General features: G+C 37.3%; 1 protein-coding gene across 7 annotated transcripts in view; it reads left to right on the forward strand.

Moving 5' to 3' along the window:
- The first annotated feature begins 3,663 nt into the window (after positions 1 to 3,663).
- The window catches only part of fcho2 (FCH and mu domain containing endocytic adaptor 2), a 195,596-nt gene continuing 179,675 nt past the window's right edge, over positions 3,664 to 19,584 (forward strand). For 2 of the 7 annotated variants that reach the window (XM_072914148.1, XM_072914147.1), the window contains exon 1: positions 3,707 to 3,911. In XM_072914148.1, the coding sequence (XP_072770249.1) occupies positions 3,879 to 3,911 (33 nt within the window). In that variant the 5' untranslated portion in view covers positions 3,707 to 3,878. Of the gene's footprint in view, positions 3,912 to 18,638; positions 18,738 to 19,584 lie in introns of those variants that run through there. The other 5 variants (XM_072914142.1, XM_072914143.1, XM_072914144.1 and 2 more) reach the window with 5 other exon arrangements.

A 19,584-nucleotide genomic window follows, 5' to 3' on the forward strand; every position in this document is an offset into this window, starting at 1 on the left:
TTGGAGTTACTTTATTGAGTTTACAACCCCCTGGCGCTGTTTTGTACTGTTGCTGTACTTGTTTTGATTATTATTATTTATTGATTGTTTGTAAATGTTGCATATTATAAATAAAGGTTTATAAAATAAATTTAAAAAACACAATAATAAAATAAACAAAAAAGGAGTTACTTTATTGAGTTTACAACCCCCTGGCGCTGTTTTGTACTGTTGCTGTACTTGTTTTGATTATTATTATTTCTTGATTATTTGTAAATGTTTCATATTATAAATAAAGGTTTATAAAATAAAAAAATGAATAAATAAAAATAAATAAAAAAATTAGTTACTTTATTGAGTTTACAACCCCCCTGGCGCTGTTTTGTACTGTTTCTGTACTTGTTTTGATTATTAGTATTTCTTGAATGTTTGTATATGTTGCATATTATACATAAAGGTTTATAAAATAAAATAAAAAAAACATAATACAATTTAAAAAAGGGAGTTACTTTATTGAGTTTACAACTCCCTGGCACTGTTTTATACTGTTTCTGTACTTGTTTTGATTATTGTTATTTCCTGATTGTTTGTAAATGTTGCATATTATAAATAAAGGTTTATAAAATAAATTAAAAAAACAAATAAAAAAGGGAATTACTTTGTTGAGTTTACAAACCCCTGGCGCTGTTTTGTACTGTTTCTGTACTTGTTTTGATTATTATTATTCCTTGATTGTTTGTAAATGTTGCATATTATAAATAAAGGTTTATAAAATTAAAAACATTTTTTAAATAAAATACAAATATGGGAGTTACTTTATTGAGTTTACAACCCCCTGGCGTTGTTTTGAACTGTTTCTGTACTTTTTCCTGATTATTATTATTTCTTGATTTTTTTTATATGTTGCATATTATAAATAAAGGTTTATAAAATAAAATAAAAAAAATAAAAAAAATGGGAGTTACTTTATTGAGTTTACAAACCCCTGGCGCAATTTTGTATTGTTTCTGTACTTGTTTTGATTATTATTATTTATTGATTGTTTGTAAATGTTGCATATTATAAATAAAGGTTTATAAAATAAATAAAAAAGTTAATTAAAAAAATAAATAAAATGGGATTTACTTTATTGAGTTTACAACCCCCTGGCGTTGTTTTGTACTGTTTCTGTATTTGTTTCGATTATTATTATTCCTTGATTGTTTGTAAATGTTGCATATTATAAATAAAGGTTTATAAAATTAAAAACATTTTTTAAATAAAATAAAAATATGGGAGTTACTTTATTGAGTTTGCAACCCCCTGGCGTTGTTTTGTACTGTTTCTGTACTTGTTTTGATTATTATTTCTTGATTGTTTGTAAACGTTGCATATTATAAATAAAGGTTTATAAAATAAAAAATACAAAAATGGGAGTTACTTTATTGAGTTTAAAACCCCCTGACGCTGTTTTGTACTGTTTCTGTACTTGTTTTGATTATGATTATTTCTTGATTGTTTGTAAATGTTGCATATTATAAATAAAGGTTTATAAAATTCAAAAAACCCAACAATGACAAAATAAAAAAATGGGAGTTACTTTATTGAGTTTACAACCCTATGGCGCTGTTTTGTACTGTTTCTGTACTTTTTCTGATTATCATTATATCTTGATTGTTTGTAAATGTTGCATATTATAAATAAAGATTTATAAAATAAAATTAAAAACAATAACAAAATGGGAGTTACTTTATTGAGTTTACAACCCCCTGGCGCTGTTTTGTACTGTTGCTGTACTTGTTTTGAATATTATTATTTATTGATTGTTTGTAAATGTTGCAATATTATAAATAAAGGTTTATTAAAAAAATAATAATAATAATAATACAAATAAAAATGTGAGTTACTTTATTGAGTTTATAACCCCCTGGCGTTGTTTTGAACTGTTTCTGTCCTTGTTTTGATTATTATTATTTCCTGATTGTTTGTAAATGTTGCATATTATAAATAAAGGTTTATAAAATAAATTAAAAAAACAAATAAAAAAGGGAATTACTTTATTGAGTTTACAAACCCCTGGCGCTGTTTTGTACTGTTTCTGTACTTGTTTTGATTATTATTATTCCTTGATTGTTTGTAAATGTTGCATATTATAAATAAAGGTTTATAAAATAAACAAAAAAACCCAACAATAATAAAATTTCAAAAAGGGAGTTACTTTATTGAGTTTACAACCCCCTGGCGCTGTTTCTGTACTTGTTTTAATCATTATTATTTATTTATTGTTTGTAAATGTTGCATATTATAAATAAAGGTATATAAAATAAAAATAAATTAATTGAATTAAATTAAAAAAATGGGACAAGTTTGGCGGTCGGGGTTACTCTTTCTGTACTTGTTTTGATTATTATTATTTCTTGATTGTTTGTAAATGTTGCATATTATAAATAAAGCTTATATATAAAAAAAATAAAATAATAATATTAATAAAAAATGGGAGTTACTTTATTGAGTTTACAACCCCCTGGCGCTGTTTTGTACTGTTTCTGTACTTGTTTTTGATTATTATTATTTATTGATTGTTTGTAAATGTTGCATATTAGAAATAAAGGTTTATAAAAAAAATAATTAAAATGGGAGTTACTTTATTGAGTTTACAACCCCCCTGGCGCTGTTTTGTACTGTTTATGTACTTGTTTTGATTATTATTATTTCTTGATTGTTTGTAAATGTTGCATATTATAAATAAAGGTTTATAAAATTACACATTTTTTAAAATAAATACAAAATTGGAGTTACTTTATTGAGTTTACAATCCCCTGACGCTGTTTTGTACTGTTTCTGTACTTGTTTTTATTATTATTATTTCTTGATTGTTTGTAAATGTTGCATATTATAAATAAAGGTTAATAAAATAAAAATAAAAATAAAAATAAATACAAATAAATAAAAAAATGAGTTACTTTATTGAGTTTACAAACCCCTGGCACTGTTTTGTACTTTTTCTGTACTTGTTTTGATTATTATTATTTCTTAATTGTTTGTAAATGTTGCATATTATAAATAGAGGTTTATAAAATTTAAAAAAAAAAAAAAAAAAAAAAGGGGAGTTACTTTATTGAGTTTACAACCCCCCTGGCGCTGTTTTGTACTGTTTCTGTACTTGTTTTGATAATTATTATTTCTTGATTGTTTGTGAATGTTGCATATTCTAAATAACATTTATAAAATTCCCCCCCTAAAAACAATAATACAATTTAAAAAAAAAAGAGGGAGTTACTTTATTGAGTTTACAACCCCCTGACACTGTTTTGTACTGTTTCTGTACTTGTTTTGATTATTATTATTATTTCTTGATTGTTTGTAAATGTTGCAATATTATAAATAAAGATTTATAAAATAAAATACATTAAAAATGGGACACGTTTGGCGGTCGGGGTGCTGGTTACATGAAACGTAAACATAAAAACTAATAAGACAAAATAAAATGCCGCAAAAAAACGTAGCACATACGAAAAGGACACGTTAGGGAAGATTTTGACAAGGTTACGGGGGGCCAACTTCACACAGGGGCCTGACTGACACCGGTGATGTACGATACGTCGTCATTTGGCGTCTGGCAACCCTCCTGCCTTCCTGGCCTTCCGCCATTGGCAGCGCTGTTTCTCCCCGCATAAGCGGCTCGCTTCTAGCCGGGAATAAACCCCGGCGGAGACACGGCCGGGGTGGAGGGAGGTGGAGTTTGTCGTCACCGTCGACTGGGAGGAGGAAGGCGAAGAAGAAAGGGGGAGAGAGAGAGAGAGAGAGAGAGAGAGAGAGGAGGCGAACCGGGGGCAGAAAACGAAGGGAGGTCGCCGCTGGATGAATTTCCCTTGTAAAGTTTCCACGCAGCAAACTGCCAAAGAGTTGGCGTCAACAAAATGATAACACCGTACTTTATAGAACATTTCTGGGTAAGTAGTGTCTTTATTGGACTTGTTTACACCGGCGCTCTTGTTGTGTTCGCTCCCTAACACCTCCACGGAATGTCGGTGTAGTGATTGGGTTTGGACGTGCTGTGTTTGAAGAAGGTGTTGTTGAAGAAGGATGTGGACATTGTTGTTTGTTATTTTAACCAGCCCGGGGCTTCGGGCCTCTGTGAGCCAACCGAGCTTGAAACCCGTCATGCGCACGCCCCCTTTCGATGCTGATTGGCTGCCTTGGGTCGGCTGGGGAGCGTTTTCAGGCGAGTTCAAGAAGGCCATTGGCTGCTTCGACTGTCAATCAAAAATCTTTCGGCGTTTTTTACGCTTCCGTAACTTATGAAGCCAGATGTTTAGAAAGTTAGCCAATCCTTTGAAAGCACACATTCGTCTTTACGAAGCTTTTTTTATGCGTCAAAGTACATTATTTTAGTGTATGCGCTGCTGTTATTGCTCTATAATGCCTACTTTCCCGCTGTCCAAAGGTTGTTTGTCTGGCCAACATTATTTGACGTGGCTATGCTAGCAATGTGTTAGCTTGGTAAATATTATTGTCATATTTCTTACTTGCCATTTAATAACTTGTCTTTTATTCTGTTGGAAAACTGTCGTAAATATATAAGTACAATTAATTTCATAACTGGGGGAAACTACTCTTCACCATAGCTTGTGACAACTAGGGATGATGTTTGATAAGAAATGATCGAGTTCGAGACCATTATCGAATCCTCTTAGAACCGATTCCTTATCGATTCTCTTATTGAATCCAGATAGGTTGTTGTATATGGAAAAATACACAATATTTGGTTTAACAAAAGCTCACTTTTATTTTATAAGAAAAAAATAAAATAAATAAATATTGACTGTTGTTACCCAAAGTATATTAAGTGGGATTTTTCAGAAAAACAAGTATATACAGTAACACAAAAACAACCTGTCTCTGTTTTTTGATTGATTGAAACTTTTATTAGTAGGTTGCACAGTGAAGTACATATTCCATACAATTGACTACTAAATGGTAACACCCGAATAAGTTTTTCAACTTGTTTAAGTCAGGGTCCACTTATATTGATTGATGATACAGATCTATACTATCATTTATACTGTCATCATAATACAGTCATCACTATAGGTGATCACTATAGGTGAATAGCCATGCCTTGAGGTGTTTTTTCCGGTCCATTATTTTTGCTGCTTGTGTGACATCACAGGAAATGACGTAGCTCAGAGCTACGTCATTTCCTGTGATGTCCCACAGGGCATTTCTTGTGGGATGGGATTCGTTCCCTGGGATTCGTATAAAGAACCAACTCTTTTTCTTTACAATAGTGGCCTCGACAACTGGAACCGGTTCTCACAAAGGGATTCGAGTCAATGGAATCGGTTCTTTTCTTATCGAACGGTTCTTTTCTTATCGAACAACCGGGAGAACCGGTTTCGAACATCATCCCTAGTGACAACCATTAAGAAATGATGTAAAATATATTGACCTATATTGTTATTCCTCATAATAGCTAGTTCTTAATTATTGGTACTGTATATATTAAGATACAGTTATGTGGATATGAGTAACTGTAAAAAGGAATGTATTGTTTCTATTATGCATGCTACTGGCTAGAGATGTCCGATGATGGCTTTTTTGCCGATAGCCGATATTCCGATATTGTCCAACTCTTAATTACCGATTCCAATATCAACCGATAGCGATATATACAGTCGTGGAATTAACACATTATTATGCCTAATTTTGTTGTGATGCCCCGCTGGATGCATTAAACAATGTAACAAGGTTTTCCAAAATAAATCAACTCAGGTTATGGAAAAAAGTGCCAACATGGCACTGCCATATTTATTATTGAAGTCACAAAGTGCATTATTTTTTTTAACATGCCTCAAAACAGCAACTTGGAATTTGAGACAAGCTCTCCCTGAGAGAGCATGAGGAGGTTGAGGTGGGCGGGGTTGGGGGGGGGGTTGAGCTAGGGGGTAGCGCGGGGTGTATATTGTAGCGTCCCGGAAGAGTTAGTGCTGCAAGGGGTTCTGGGTATTTGTTCTGTTGTGTTTATGTTGTTATGTGTTACGGTGAGGATGTTCTCCCGAAATGTGTTTGTCGTTCTCGTTTGGTGTGGGTTCACAGTGTGGCGCATATTTGTAACAGTGTTAAAGTTGTTAATACGGCCACCCTCAGTGTGACCTGTATGGCTGTTGACCAAGTATGCATTGCATTCACTTGTGTGTGTGAAAAGCTGTAGATATTGTGTGACTGGGCCGGCACTCAAAGGCAGTTCCTTTAAGGCACGCCCCCAATATTGTTGTCTGGGTGGAAATCAGGAGAGATTCGGGAGAATGGTTGCCCCGGGAGATTTTCGGGAGGGGCACTGAAATTCACTAGTCTCCCGGGAAAATCGTGAGGGTTGGCAAGTATGACAACTGCTCTGTACTTCTCCCTATGTCCGTGTACCACTCCGTACAGCGGCGTTTTAAAAAGTCATACATTTTACTTTTTCAAACCGATACAGATAATTTCCGATATCACATTTTAAAGCATTTATCGGCCAATATTATCGGCGGTCCGATATTATCGGACATCTCTACTACTAGCCTATTTGCTTGTATACTGTAGCCTGCAAGATCCGGGGCTTGAAAAGTTTGAGAAAAATACTGAAAAACACAATTTGAAAAACTGCTACTAACATGAAGTGATGTTTAACGTACATATTTTTAGTTCCTACGCATTGTTTTCCATTACCATCATTTATTGGCAGCGGCCCGTCACAAATCGATAACACGTCATCACGGGACGGTGCTTCGTAACACACCTCGTACGCTGCCAGAGAACGTCTTGCCAATTAGATTTGACCTGAAGACCAACATTAAGCACCCCCACCACCCTTTAATGCTAAAGTACCAATGATTGTCACACACACACTAGGTGTGGTGAAATTTGGCCTCTGCATTTGACCCATCCCCTTGTTCACCCCCTGGGAGGTGAGGGGAGCAGTGAGCAGCAGAGGTGCCGCGCCCGGGAATAATTTTTTGTGATTTAACCCCCAATTACAACCCTTGATGCTGAGTGCCAAGCAGAGAGGTAATGGGTCCCATTTTTATAGTCTTTGGTATGACTCGGCCGGGGTTTGAACTCACGACCTACCGATCTCAGGGCGGACACTCTAACCACTAGTGGCCACATTTACAGGAGGCTCCATCCTTTTTGTGACACAAAAAAGAAGCGACCGAAAAAAAGTTTTATTTCTACGTCACACGAGTCAAACTCACGGCACTTATTTTTATTTTTATGTGGCCCGCGAAAGCCTGGATATAATGTACCAATAAATCCTTTTTTTTTACTAAATTAATTAGAATTTTGACTAAAAAAATACATATCTCTTAAGCTTTTTTTTCTTTTTTCTAACATTTATTAATGGGATTTTTGACATAAACAATCCAGAAATACAATTAAACACATATCTTTTTAACTTGAATGTTATTTGATCATGCCATATATTATGTTATTATGTGGGGGCGTGTGTTAGGGCGTGGTCACCATGGCATCGTTGAGTAATTTACTATGGTATGATTTTCTTAAAAAAGGCTAAAAAAATGTATACATACAGTCAAAACAAATCTGTTATTAATTAGTATTAACTTATATATTATTATTGTTTTGCCATATTTTCAATTGCTGCTGCTTTTTGTACATTGTTGATATTTTTTTCAAGTGTTTACAGACTTTTAATGACTTTTTTTTTTTCAATTAAAACAACTGGCAACAAATCTAGCATTTTCTCCTGATGTTATAAAATGTAGTCGTGTTCTGAGACTATTAACTTCTGTCCCTCGATGTCGATGACTAAGGCTGAGCATGACGTCACACTGTTCCTCCAGTTTCACTTTCTCTTCTTGTCCTGCCCTCTTAATATTTGCACATTTTGTAGATGGCTGTCCACGGGTGTATCTGGAATATATATATAAAAATTACGTTCACATTGCATACATGCTGACAACGCTCGAGACAGTCACAATGGCGTGCGTTTTGTGTACATCTGGTTTCGGTAGCGCAGTTTTTCCAGTGGGTCAAGTTTTCGGTACATCACTTGTCAATAGTGCGCAAATAATAGGCTACATATATCAATTAATACTGTAACGACCAGCTGTTACTAATGTTTTATGTTCATGTGATTTGGATTTGATGTCAGTTTTTCCCATGTTTGCAAACACACCGTCCGTACCTTAAAGGTGATTGGCAGAGAATGAGGAAGTGTTGTTGTCTGTCTCACGAGACGCAAGTGTTTTCACGGGAGGTAAAACCTGTTGGAATTGTGTCAGTTGTTATCATAAGATTGGTAATAAAAGTTAAAAATAGCGTTGGACTTTGTGATTTCTTCTGGGGGCTATAATATATTATATTACTTGAGTTTGTTTTCCAGTAAAAAAAACACCCAGAAACCTTTATTTTCAAGGTGTGGCGGCACGCCTCATTCAATTACATTAAGGGGAAACCCTGCTGATTACAAAATATATAAGATACAAATAAATAGTTACTGTAAGTGTCTGCTTGTCACATTTACTTATGATCGCAAATCAAGTTCTAAATATCCATTTGTACATACAAAAATCTAATAATCAAATGCATCGCAATCGTGTAATAGACATCATTAGGTGATTATACATGATATATATTTTTTCATCACACTTGAATCCAGATTAATTAGGATTAATCACAGGTTATTACCTGCATGCATCATTTAAATGACTATGCAAAAAGCGTCCCTATGAAGGCAGCCGTTATTGCGACGTGGCCCTCAATGAAAACAAGTGTGACACCCCTGTTCAAAGTCGCGGCCAATTATAAAAATGACATAATGTCACCCGGCCCCGCAACACACAGCCACAAATAGATTGCAGTCCTGTGCAAAGCAGTGCTATGGTGAGAGAGTAAACAGGAGAAACACAAAATACGCTCCAGGAAAAGGGCATTGTAGTCTCATTTTGCATAGCCTTGTGTATCAATATTTGAGTTATGGACACTTTTTCACTTGGTGAACCTTCTTCCTGTTTACATTCTTACCAGCAGTACGTATCCGGGCCAGAGAACGGCAAGTGGAGTTAGTTTGACGTGGGCTGCAGGTGACGCATGTCTGCTGGAAAGCTGTAAATAAAAGGAGATTGTGTCCGTGGCAACAATTCACAATTAAAGGGTCTCAGTGCTATAAACCCTAAATTTTTTTTTTAAAAACTCCTCCTAAAGTGGACTTCATCGTGAGCGAGAAGGAATAGAGGGGAGGGATCCGTCAATCTGCCCTTTGTGCCTCGCTGCGAGGCCACAAGAGAATCCAGTGATGGCAAAGATCAGCTGTGTGTTTAACATGCCACACACACGCACGTACACACACTTGGCATGGGGTGATGAGTCCGTTGACTTTTGACTTGACTGCAAATCATCAACCAAAACACTAAAGCTGTGAATCTTTGGGCACCACACGATTCCATTGGAGTCTGCGGGGATAACAATTCGATTCAGAGTCGAATATCGATTCAAAACGATTCTCGTTTTAAAATCAATACTTTTTTAATAACAGTTTTATGACTAACGACATTCCTCCATACAATGGATAAACAGCTCTGATACATTTCTGTATTGCTTAAAAGAAAGCTGGTTTTGTTTAATAAAACTCTACCCAAACATTTAATAAAGTGGCTGGACAAGACCGATAAAAAAAATAAAAAATATATATAATTTTAAAAAAAAATCAATTAAGAATCGTTACTAGGGTTGTATGGTATACCGGTACTGGTATAGTATTGCGGTACTAATGAATCAAAAACGGTACTATACTCTGTTTGAAAAGTACACATCATGACATTGCTGGTTTTACGAGCAGAGGAGCATGTTTGGCAGCGCACAATCACGGAGTACTTACAAACAGACACAGTGTGTAGACAGAAAAGGGAGAACGGACGCATTTTGGCCTAAAAACTAACAATAAAGGTGAAGTTATGACACTAACGCCCACAGGAAGAGGTGCTTTAAGACATGGCTAGCTAGCTAGCGGCGAACGTCCCTAAATCAGTAATCTTTGCCTCCATGGCGACGAATAAAGTGAGTTTCTTACAAGTGTCATCCCTGCAGGACGAGGAATAGCTAAACATGCTTCACTAGACACCGTAGGAGGATACGATAGCTAACCCCGAACAGCAAGCTAGCACCCTTGAATGTAAACAAATTGGCGGATCGACACCTGACATCCAATGTAATGATACCAAGTACAATAGCGTACCTAGTCGATACTACTATGATTACATCAACATTTTTTATCGTCACAAAATCTTTTTTCCTTTTTTTAAAATTCATATTATGTTTATAAACTCTGGAAATATGTCCCTGGACTTTGAATGTGACCAATGTATGATCCTGTAACTACTTAGTATCGTATCGATACCTAAATTTGTGGTATCATCCAAAGCTAATGTAAAGTATCCAAACAACAGAAGAATAAGTGATTATTACATTTTAACAGAAGCGTAGATAGAACATGTTGAAACGGAAAATAAGCAGTAAATGAACAAGTGGATTAATAATCAATTTTTTACAGCTTGTACCTCATAATTTTGACAAAATAATAGAATGATAAATGACACAATATGTTACTGCATATGTCAGCAGACTAATTAGGAGCCTTTGTTTGTTTACTTACTACTAAAAGACAAGTTATGTTCACTATTTTATTTAAGGACAAAATTGTTCTTTGATTGCAATAATAAACATATGGTTAAAGTACCGTAAGATTTTTTGTTAAAATAAAGCCAATAATGCCATTTTTTTGTGGTCCCCCTTATTTAGAAAAGTACCGAAAAGTATCGAAATACATTTTGGTACGGGTGCTAAAATATTGGTATTAGGACAACCCTAGTCTTTACACATGAAAAACGCAATTTATTCGAAAATCAGTTGGTTTTTTTGACACCCCTACAAATGATTAAATTGGATTTGTGCTCTGGATACACACAAAGTTGCCGTTTTCAATTCAAATTGTACTTTTGTACAAACAAGTTTGTTCGACTACGGCGTAAGACTCTTACTGACATCAGTCCCTTCAGGATGTCGTGGTCGCGCCAATTCGCGCAAACTCAACCGATCCCCGCGATTAACGCTCGGCCTCGCAACTTTTGTCCAAAGCCCACAACTTCTCTCGCACATTTTAACCAATCGGCTCTATAAAAATTTCATATCCCGATTGTTGTCACCAAAATGAGCACGGTATTGTTGAATGTACTCAAAAAGTAGTCATGCACACTTAATACCAAGTTTTATGTAAAAAAAAGAAATACAACAAACCTGACATTGACTGGTGGGCAGTCTAGGACGGAGTTGGCGCTCATGGTCGCTTTGTTGGGTCCGTTTCTGTCTTTGGCCGTGCTGGCCCCACCCAAGGAGACGATAGTGTGGAGTGAAGTGAATTATATTTATATAGCGCATTTCTCTAGAGACTCAAAGCGCTTTACCTACTGAAACCCTTTATCTACATATTTAAACTACATTTAAAACAGTGTGGGTGGCACTCAGAGCAGGTGGGTAAAGAGTCTTGCCCAAGGACACAAGTGACTAGGATGGCGGGGATCGAACCTGGAACCCCAGGTTCTGGCGCGGCCTCTCTACCAACCAAGCCACGCCATGTTTGTCTATACATGTTGCAATCGTACGTGCGAATGCGCAATTGGTATTATTTGTTGCTCATGTCGGTTTTGTTGTTGTTTTACTTTGTAGCTGTATGTACAAATGGCACCTCTGAAGTGGCAGCTGATTTCATCCTGCTCTGTGCTCTTTAAAGGCTTTTATGTTCTTTGTGTTCTTTAATGTTTCCCTCTTTTGTTTTTAGTTTATTTTTTGTGGACTTTTTTATGTTCTTTGTATTCTTTAATGTTTCCCTCTTTTGTTTTTAGTTTATTTTTTGTGGACTTTTCTATATTTGCATTGCAGCCGCATAATTTCCCCATTGTGGGATAAATAAAGTCTATCCTATATACTTCCTTGGCAGAAGAAATATGTTATATAATAATATTGTTCTGGCTACTCATGATTTAAGTTTATTTCGAACATGCTTACTTATTTTTATTTGAGTGTTTAAATATGTTTTATCTTCTTCCAATTCATTTAAAAAAAGTTTTTGAGTTTTTTTAATGATAAATAAACCTGTGTTGGGCGCGTCACGCAAATTCACTTCCTGTTGTTTCGATCGATCTCTTTCTGTCTAAGAGGGCGCAGCCTGTAGGGTTAAAGTACACAATTTAATATTTTAGTAGCTCAGATAGCAAAGTGTTTACACAAGTTTAGATCGGGGAATGTCATCTCTTAATTGAGAAAGACGTTAATGTCTTGCTTCTCCAGTAAATGAGCAGTGTCAAATAGGGATGTCCCTATCCAGGTTTTTGCACTTCCGATCCGATACCGATATTGTTTTTGTATTTCCGATCCGATACTGATACTGACCGATACCGATACTGGCCTATCCGAGCATGTATTAAAGTTTAAAGTTATTTAGCCTACTTAGTTGTCAGAATCATGTTGAAAAGGGTTTTAGTACTCTTGATAACAACTAGCCAGCTGAATTAGGGGAGTTTGAATAATACACAATGGTTGGTAACAAGAAACTGACCTGTTTATTCAAGGATAAACACAAAATAGACAAAATTATACATGACAAACAGAAATGGCATCATTGAACTAGGGCTGGGCGATAATGGCCTTTTTTTAATATTGCGATATTTTAAGGCCATATTGCGATACACAATATATATCTCAATATTTTGCCTTAGCCTTGAATGAACACTTGATGCATATAATCACAGCAGTATGATGATTCTATGTGTTTTGATTGATTGATTGAGACTTTTATTAGTAGGTTGCACAGTGAAGTACATATTCCGTACAATTGACCACTAAATGGTAACACCCGAATAAGTTTATCAACTTGTTTAAGTCGGGGTCCACTTAAATTGATTCATGATACAGATATATACTATCAGATATATACTATCATCATAATACAGTCATCACACAAGATAATCACATTGAATTATTTACATTATTTATAATCCAGGGTGTGGAGGGGGGCGCCTGATGTAAGTGTCAAAAAGACAGCCAAAAGAGTTTGATATGAGAATAAATCTAAAGTTAAAATATAGGGTAGAAATGCACCCATTTGCAGGAAATGTAGTCTTGATTTTCAAAACGTTCTTTCAAGGCTTGCATGTCTACATTAAAACATTCTTCTTCATACTGCATTAATATATGCTACTTTTGAACTTTCATGCAGAGAAGGAAATCACAACTACAAAAATCACTAATTTTTTCATGCGGTGTTGATGTGGACATTTTTTGCCTCTGCATTTTGATGGTGTGGGCGTGTGGCACCGAATGGAGATAAGCGTCTCGACAGACGTCACAATATTTGAACAATGATGACGAAAACTGTTGTCTCTGTCGTGTGTCGAAAATTGTTATGCGCTTATTTTTTTATTAGATTTTGTGCGTGGCATAGATTTGCTAAATCAGGCACTTTGAAGCTTTTTTTAGGGATATTGCGTGATGGGTAAAATTTAGAAAAAAACTTCGAAAAATAAAATAAGCCACTGGGAACTGATTTTTAATGGTTTTAACCCTTCTGAAATTGTGATAATGTTCCCCTTTAAAATCACAAAGTTGGATTCGGTGTCGTCAAATCCTGGAGGGACTGTTCAATTTACAGCATAACATTTTGTTTGTTTAATGCGCAGCTTTCTTTTAGCCTGCGGCGTCATAGGAAAACAAGATTTCCAGGCAAAGATAAGCCAATGTTTACGTCGCCAACAGCCCCGAGGTCAGTCTGTGTGTCTTCTTGCGCAAAATGTTGTGCAAACCGGACATGTCCGCCGCGTCAGGACTACGACTTCCTTTCTGCCTTTTCCGCATTTCACCACATCCGCGTCTTGAGCGGAAGGCCGAGCGCAGTTTTTGCAATCGGACTGAGCAATTTAATGCGGGTAAATCTCTCCGTTCCGCTATAAGCACTTAATGCCAAAAAATGTGTTCTGTTTTTTCTTTATTAATAACCCTTGGGGAGATCTGGGACCTTTTTGTGGGTATTTTTTTATTGCCTTTGAAGATGACATCATGCAACAGAATGACTTTAAATGTTAGTGGGTTAAAATATGTCTACAGGAGTTTTGAAGGGACGGTGTGGTGCAGTTGGGAGAGTGGCTGTGCCAGTAACCTGAGGGTTCCTGGTTCAATCCCCACCTTCTACCAACCTTGTCACGTCCATTGTGTCCTTGAGCAAGACACTTCACCCTTGCTCCTGATGGGTCGTGGTTAGGGCCTTGCATGGCAGCTTCCGCCATCAGTGTGGGAATGGGTGAATGTGGAAATAGTGTCAAAGCTCTTTGAGTACCATGAAGGTAGAAAAGCGCTATACAAGTATAATAACCCACTTACCATTTAATTTAATCTTAAATTTTGTATTGTCCGTTCTTTGCCAAGTTATTTTTTAGCACAAACTTTAGAGTGAGCATACGTTGGAGTTCCCCAGGACCCTTTAGACCCCATTTACTCCTTTTATAATGGCCATTTTTCGATATACTGTAAACCCTCCATGAAAAGCTAATAAATCCAAGCATTTCTCTTTTAAATATGTGCACATCCGGTTAGAGGTGTAATGTAGCCCCTCAACCACTGGATACAGAGAGGGTACCATAGAATACCATATTTCGTAAATTCCAGACTATAAGACACTATTTTTTTTTCCTACGCTCTGAAGCCTGCGGCTTATAGAACAATTTATTTATTTATGTATGCACCTTATTGCTTTTTTATCCTGCACTACCATGAGCTTATGTAACGAAAATTTGTTCTTATCTGTGCTGTAAAGTTCAAATTTGAATGACAATAAAAAGGAAGTCTAGTCTAAAGTGCTACTAATTTAAGGATTTTTCTTCGCTGACGGCCGTAATGCAAATAGTTAAAAAAAAAAAAAAAAAAAGACACTGATTAGGTGTTATTGTTTGTGCTATGGCGCCATCTTTTGGGCGCATTTGTTCACTGCAGGTGCTGCAGTGCTGCATTGCCCATCTGTTTATTATGATAATAATAATAATGGATTGGATTTATATAGCGCTTTTCTAGACACTCAACGCGCTTCACGGAGAAGTGAGAACCCATCATTCATTCACACCTGGTGGTGGTAAGCTACTTTTGTAGCCACAGATTTAGATTTAGCTTTCAACCGAAACTAGAAATGTTATTCCATATTCTAGTCGTCCATAGCGTTGCGATTCAAACGGATTCTTCATTCATCGCTCCAAGAAACGTTTGCAAGTTTCACAATATAACTAAAACAATACATACTAAACCGTCCCATGTTGGCGTTTTTTCATGCATATTTGTATGTGCTACCGTAATGTATTGAAGTTAGCATCATTAGCTAATGTGCTATTACGTTTACAAATGTGTGTTAGTATTATTAACTTGCAATGGCATTAGTTTTTTTTAATCGTTTCCGTTTTGTAGTTATTAAGTCTGTTTAGCTGATTGGAGAGCGAGCTTGCGCAGCTCGTTGGTCCATGACGATGACTTATGTTTTGTTTGATCAGCCGTTTTACTGCCGTGTTACAGACACCATTTGGAAACAATTAAGGTATGTCAATAAACATTTACAAAATCTTTTTGTGTAAATAACTAATTTCACAACGCATATATCTGCGGCCTGGCTGATATATGGAAAAATATTTTTTTCTTCTATAATTTGGTGCGCTCCATAATACGGTATTCGTATTAGACACATAGTTGCTTTGAATTTGCCAACAACTTTTATGTAATAAAACAATGTTGGTGAGTTGTAATTAGGGCTAGGCAATATATCGATATACTCGATATATCACGGGTTTGTCTCTGTGCGATATAGAAAATGACTATATCGTGATATTCGAGTATACGTTCTCACGCAGTTGCTTTTAGCTGCAGGCATTACACTACAGGTTTTTCTCAACTGGAATTGACATGTAAGAGTTGCGTGGATGTACCGGTAGTTAGAAAAATATGGGTGCGTGCAGGAATATTGTTTAAAACTTGGTTTTTTTTTACCAAAATGGCATAGAACATAAAAAAATCGTAAACAATTTTATGTCGATTGATTAAGAGATTTAAAGGGGAACATTATCACCAGACCTATGTAAGCGTCAATATATACCTTGATGTTGCAGAAAAAAGACCATATATTTTTTTAACCGATTTCCGAACTCTAAATGGGTGAATTTTGGCGAATCAAACGCCTTTCTATTATTCGCTCTCGGAGCGATGACGTCACATCGGGAAGCAATCCGCCATTTTCTCAAACACCGAGTCAAATCAGCTCTGTTATTTTCTGTTTTTTCGACTGTTTTCCGTACCTTGGAGACATCATGCCTCGTCGGTGTGTTGTCGGAGGGTGTAACAACACGAACAGAGACGGATTCAAGTTGCACCAGTGGCCCAAAGATGCAAAAGTGGCAGGAAATTGGACGTTTGTTCCGCACACTTTACCGACGAAAGCTATGCTACGACAGATGGCAAGAATGTGTGGATATCCTGCGACACTCAAAGCAGATGCATTTCCAACGATAAAGTCAAAGAAATCTGCCGCCAGACCCTCAGGAAAAGAGAGCGGATGAGGGTATGTCTACAGAATATATTAATTGATGAAAACTGGGCTGTCTGCACTCTCAAAGTGCATGTTGTTGCCAAATGTATTTCATATGCTGTAAACCTAGTTCATAGTTGTTAGTTTCCTTTAATGCCAAACAAACACATACCAATCGTTGGTTAGAAGGCGATCGCCGAATTCGTCCTCGCTTTCTCCCGTGTCGCTGGCTGTCGTGTCGTTTTCGTCGGTTTCGCTTGCATACGGTTCAAACCGATATGGCTCAATAGCTTCAGTTTCTTCTTCAATTTCGTTTTCGCTACCTGCCTCCACACTACAACCATCCGTTTCAATACATTCGTAATCTGTTGAATCGCTTAAGCCGCTGAAATCCGAGTCTGAATCCGAGCTAATGTCGCTATAAACTTGCTGTTCTATGCGCCATGTTTGTTTGTATCGGCATCACTATGTGACGTCACAGGAAAATGGACGGGTGTATATAATGATGGTTAAAATCAGGCACTTTGAAGCTTTTTTTTAGGGATATTGCGTGATGGGTAAAATTTTGAAAAAAACTTCGAAAAATAAAATAAGCCACTGGGAGCTGATTTTTAATGGTTTTAACCCTTCTGAAATTGTGATAATGTTCCCCTTTAAGTGTTGATAGTAACAAAAAATATATGTGACACATTTTTAAGACTTTTATGACCTATAATCTGGAACATTTGGGGGATCCGCAAGGGTTAAAAAACGACTCACTTGAGTTCGGAACTGAATTGTGACATTGGTGGGATGTCGTTGATGGCTTAGATCTCACTCGGTAGGCTGCGAGTTGAACAGCGCTCACATAGATTGATTACATTTGTGTGTTTGTAGTGACAGCATCTCTTAAACATAGGTTGTTTACACCACAAACCTGTCTCTCCCCGGTCACATGAGCCGACGGTCGGATGTCACTGCACGAGCCAACGCCAGGTTGCTCGTCTAGACGGGCTGCCTGCAGGCCGGAAGTCGTGTTGGGTGTTCCGCCTCGCCGAGAGAGCGCAGTCATTTGTCTATTCCCGCTGCTCTTCACCTGGACACCCACTCACGTCTCTGTTCACTAACTGGCTGCTGGACATGAAACGGGCAAATAAAAAGCCACTTAGCGCGCCGATGATAAATTCTGCACCTGGGTGTGGTGGGTGCATGCAGTCGACCGTCGCTTTAGGTCTGGTATTGCTGCGTTTGAATGTCTCCAGCTGAACATTTAAAATGGAGTATTTGGCTTGTTTTTCTCCTTGCAGTGCAGGACAATAAGTAACTGTCCTCCACACCGTAAAAAGTCAATTTCCTTCACGCCACAATATTAAAAATGCTGCATTCCTTTGCTCTTATGCCCTAAAGATATGTGATCTTGCAGCTTGGCTGTTCTGGACTTTACCCCACTCTCTACCTTTTCTATACTAAAGGTCTTCTATGCATAATTATGCAAAATTGACTTTTTAATTAAGTCCAAGTAGTAATATGTGTGCCAAGAGCCTGTTCATGAACACCAACGTGAGGAAAATCTCTCTTCTCTCTCACTTGTTTGCTCCACTTCAAACGCTCGCCTTTAACGTTGCGACTTTTTGTGACATCCATCCATCCATCCATTTTCTACCGCTTATTCCCTTTGGGGTCGCGGGGGGCGCTGGAGCCTATCTCAGCTACAATCGGGCAGAAGGCGGGGTACACCCTGGACAAGTCGCCACCTCATCGCAGGGCCAACACAGATAGACAGACAACATTCACACTCACATCCACACACTAGGGCCAATTTAGTGTTGCCAATCAACTTATCCCCAGGTGCATGTCTTTGGAAGTGGGAGGAAGCCGGAGTACCCGGAGGGAACCCACGCAGTCTGCACTAACCCCTCTGCCACCGTGACATAATAAAGGAAAATCTTTCTTCATTGTGGACATAATACATACAGTATGTATGTATGTATTAAAGTTAAAGTACCAATGATTGTAAAACACACACACTCGGTGTGGTGAAATTTGTCCTCTGCATTTGACCCATCCCCTTGTTCACTCCCTGGGAGGTGAGGGGAGTAGTGGGCAGCAGCGGTGGCCGCGCCCGGCAATCTTTTTTGGTGATTTAACCCCCAATTCCAACCCTTGATGCGGAGTGCCAAGCAGGGAGGTAATGGGTCCCATTTTTATAGTCTTTGGTATGACTCGGCCGGGGTTTGAACTCACAACCTACCAATCTCAGGGCGAACACTCTAACCCAGGGGTGTCAAACTCAAATACAGAGTGGGCCAAAATTTAAAACTGAACAAAGCCGCGGGCCAAGGTTGAACAAATTCACCATTTAATAGGGACCCAAACAAGCTTTGCATTGAATATTGAACAAGCAAGGCTTATATAACTTTATAGTGACATGCAAAATCGAGTTTCAAATAATAATAATAATAATAATAATAATAAAAATATCAATGGCGTATCAAATACAATTTAAATAAAAAATTGAATGCCTCTTTTCTATTTGCAGCCTTCTGAGGTAAATATCAACATTAACTTTTTCCACAGGCTAATAAATTTGAACATAAAATAACAATGAATAAACCAACCATTCAGGACTTTAAACTGCTCAGTTTGCAACACACTGATCTAATCTGATGTGCCCAAGCCAGATACCTGGCATCTTTTCTTGGATGCTAGTTCATTAATGTCGGGGCTCAGGCTTTGAGCTGAGGCAACCTTCATTATCGAACGAAGGTGTTCATCAGTCATTATATCTCGTAGTCCACCCGGACCACAGTCTTGGGGGCGTGCCTTAAAGGCACTGCCTTTAACGTCCTCTACGAGCTGTCGTCACGTCCGCTTTTCATCCATTCTAACAACGTGCCGGCCCAGTCACAAGATATGTGCGGCTTCTGTACGCACACACACGTGAATGCAACTCACACTTGATCAACAGCGATACACGTTACACTGAGGGTGGCCGTATAAACAACTTTAACACTGTTAGAAATATACGCCACACT

The sequence above is a fragment of the Nerophis lumbriciformis genome, linkage group LG11 (genome assembly GCF_033978685.3).
Source record: "Nerophis lumbriciformis linkage group LG11, RoL_Nlum_v2.1, whole genome shotgun sequence".
Lineage (NCBI taxonomy): Eukaryota > Metazoa > Chordata > Actinopteri > Syngnathiformes > Syngnathidae > Nerophis > Nerophis lumbriciformis.